Genomic DNA, 2,583 nt, shown 5'->3' with positions numbered 1-2,583 from the left:
GCATCGAGATGCAGTGCAACGGGAGTGGGCCAGGCGTTCCACAACGCCAAGCCAGTTAAGGATCCCATTGCTGTTTGCATTATTTTCCGCCGTTTCTGCTATGATATTCCTTGTCTACCTGTGCAGTTGGTTCATGAAAACGATAATTAAGCGTACATCCTTCGCCCGCCGGCTGGCCGCTAGCTGGGGGCCCGAAAAATGCGAGGAATCCGATTCAAGTAGCAGAGAATCCTGCGCAGGCACATCATCAAAACAAAGCAGGACCTGCAAGATGCCGACATTCAATTGTTTCCTGATCTTACGCCGGTGGATGAACTAGCAGCCAATACACGCTCTGCTTCTTCAGTGGAGGCGACAGGCGGCTCGGCAGCAAAAGCGTTCCTGGGAGAAACTAGTGAACGGCAAACTACAGAAGGGGAACAAGCAGGTTTTAAGAGGAGAGGCGGAGAAGTATTCAGTGCTTAGGGTGTGGCAAAGAAGCTCAGAGGAGATCCCTTAGCTGGAACGGCCTGGCAGGCCAGCAACCTCTCACAGATCTCTGAACCACTTGATCTCTCTGCTGGTTCGCTTCCCTCCACATTAGTAGGTGCCACTGTCCTGGTGGGGAGAGCTGCACGGATTACGGCGTATGAACAGCTCGAAGAAGGCCCGCCAAAGCCTGCCTCCCCACTGGACCGTGGCCCCGATTCTTTTATTATCCCCGTCTTCCTTGGCAATGATCCCTCTCCTGAATCGACCTGGCTACCAGACGACGAACCGCATATCTCTGAGCCACTTGACCTTCCTGTTGGTTCGCGGCCTTCCACATCATCAGGAGCCGTTGACCTGGCGGGGGGTGCGGCGCAGAATACGGTGTATGAACAGCCCTCAACGCCTTCTCAAGTACAAGAAGATCTTGGGGAAAACCATAAGGAGAGAAGCAGCGAAAAGCAGCAGCCAGCTGCAGGCCCTTCAACTCCCCAAAATATGCCACGTGCCTCAGCTGCTGAAGCTGCATCTCCTCCGCCCTACACTCTGAGCCTTCTTCTGCTGCAGCGAAGGTAAGGTTCTGAGTTGACTGAACAAGACCCTTTTGCTGGGGGCTGCCCACACATTCAAATTCTGCTTCCTTGTCTTCATTGTTCGGCATTTATAGGTACAACCGGTGGCTGCTCCAGTGTCTCAAGTGGTGGCTACTGGACCGCCTCAACCGGCGGCTGCAGGCGGCTGCTGCTTCTCAACCGGCGGCTGCTGCAGCGTCTCAGCCGGCGGCTGCTGCAGAGCCTCCGAGGCGTGAGTCACAACAGCAGAAGAAACGGAGCCGTCTCCACAATCGGAAGCAACAGCAACTGTTGCTCGTGTAACAGAAGTAATTATCGTTTAGCCACCACCTCAAATATTACTGCCCTCTTCTTCCTCTGGGGCTCCTGGTGCTGGCCCGCCGCTGCTGCTGCCCCGATTACCAGGGTGCGTTAGCAACAGGTAGCATCTCAACAGGTTGGAGCTGCTACGTGTACGTTGCTCATGCATGAATGCATCCACTACACGCCTACGTTCGTTGCTTTCTGTACTCGCAGCAGGAGCCGCCTCTGTCTGTCGTTCAGCTGTCTAGTGAGTGTGTGTGTGTGTGTGTGTGTGTGTGTGTGTGTGTGTGTGTGTGTGTGTGTGTGTGTGTGTGTATGTATGTGCGTACATAGCTGTTGAGATCAGCTGTTGAAGTGCAGTAATCGGGATTGAACGGTATTGTTGTTGTAGTGGCTGCTGCTTCTGCTGCTGCTACTGCTGGCGCTTCTACTGCTGATGCCTCTGTTGTGATTTCTTGAGCCAGCACCAGCGTCGGTGCCGCCTACTGATGAGGACGTCCTTTTACATGTCGGCTGGTTCAGGCATGTCGTTGCCGGGGGTCCTCTGAAACGTTTGAAAATCCAACCCTTTTAGCGTGTTCCGCCAGTCCTAGAGACACCTCCAACAGAGCAGATAGTGAATTCAATAGCCTTTGATGTGCAATTACCCTTGTGGTTGTCCACAACCAAGCGCTTTGCAGTTAATGCACTCAGTAGGTGCAGAGAAATACTGACGAAGGATCCACTCGCCCTGCCAGACCTCAACGGGCTTTTGTCTAATGTAGAATTTCTCTGTGCATTTGCAATCACAAATATGGCAGAGACCTACACACACGGCCAGGCCAAGAGCGCAATAGAAACCATGGGAATGATATTTCTGGTTCTTGACACGCTATATTGTGTGGCAGAAGTGCTTGGGGCAAGGTCAGTGAGACCTTTGCGGCGACCGCTTATGCTCAACCGCATACGCGATGTAATGTTTTCGCCACGAAAGACAACCGCGCAGATGTCCAGGTACTCCTACAATGTATATGTCGCGCGCACGCTGTACACCACGCTAGGGTTTTACAGATGAAGCGAGGGGCATCCGGCGATAATTATTACAGGCCTGAAGAAAGCGCTGCTGTGTACGCCGGGCTCCACGACAAAGTTCGCTACCCTACTGTGGGACCCTTGGAGAGAAGACGATGAAGAGTGGATCAGATCCACTCAATCCAACCTGGGGGACAGTCAGCAGCAAAGCCCAGACCCTAAACCCTAA

The 2,583-nt window shown here is 53.3% G+C and overlaps 1 protein-coding gene across 1 annotated transcript; it reads left to right on the top strand.

The window, feature by feature from the left end:
* Positions 1-271: 271 nt before the first annotated feature.
* EAH_00065870 (hypothetical protein) lies at positions 272-1,343 on the top strand (the record flags this gene model as incomplete). The annotated part of the gene is made up of 3 exons (XM_013392789.1): positions 272-306; positions 486-1,040; positions 1,136-1,343. The coding sequence occupies 3 exons, from the start codon at positions 272-274 to the stop codon at positions 1,341-1,343; spliced, it is 798 nt and encodes a 265-aa protein (XP_013248243.1).
* Positions 1,344-2,583: the final 1,240 nt, after the last annotated feature.

Source organism: Eimeria acervulina, genomic scaffold (assembly GCF_000499425.1).
Source record: "Eimeria acervulina Houghton genomic scaffold, Eah_scaff2297, whole genome shotgun sequence".
NCBI lineage: Eukaryota > Apicomplexa > Conoidasida > Eucoccidiorida > Eimeriidae > Eimeria > Eimeria acervulina.
Note: the sequence above shows the minus strand (reverse complement) of the source record. Positions and strands in the feature narration are given on the sequence as shown.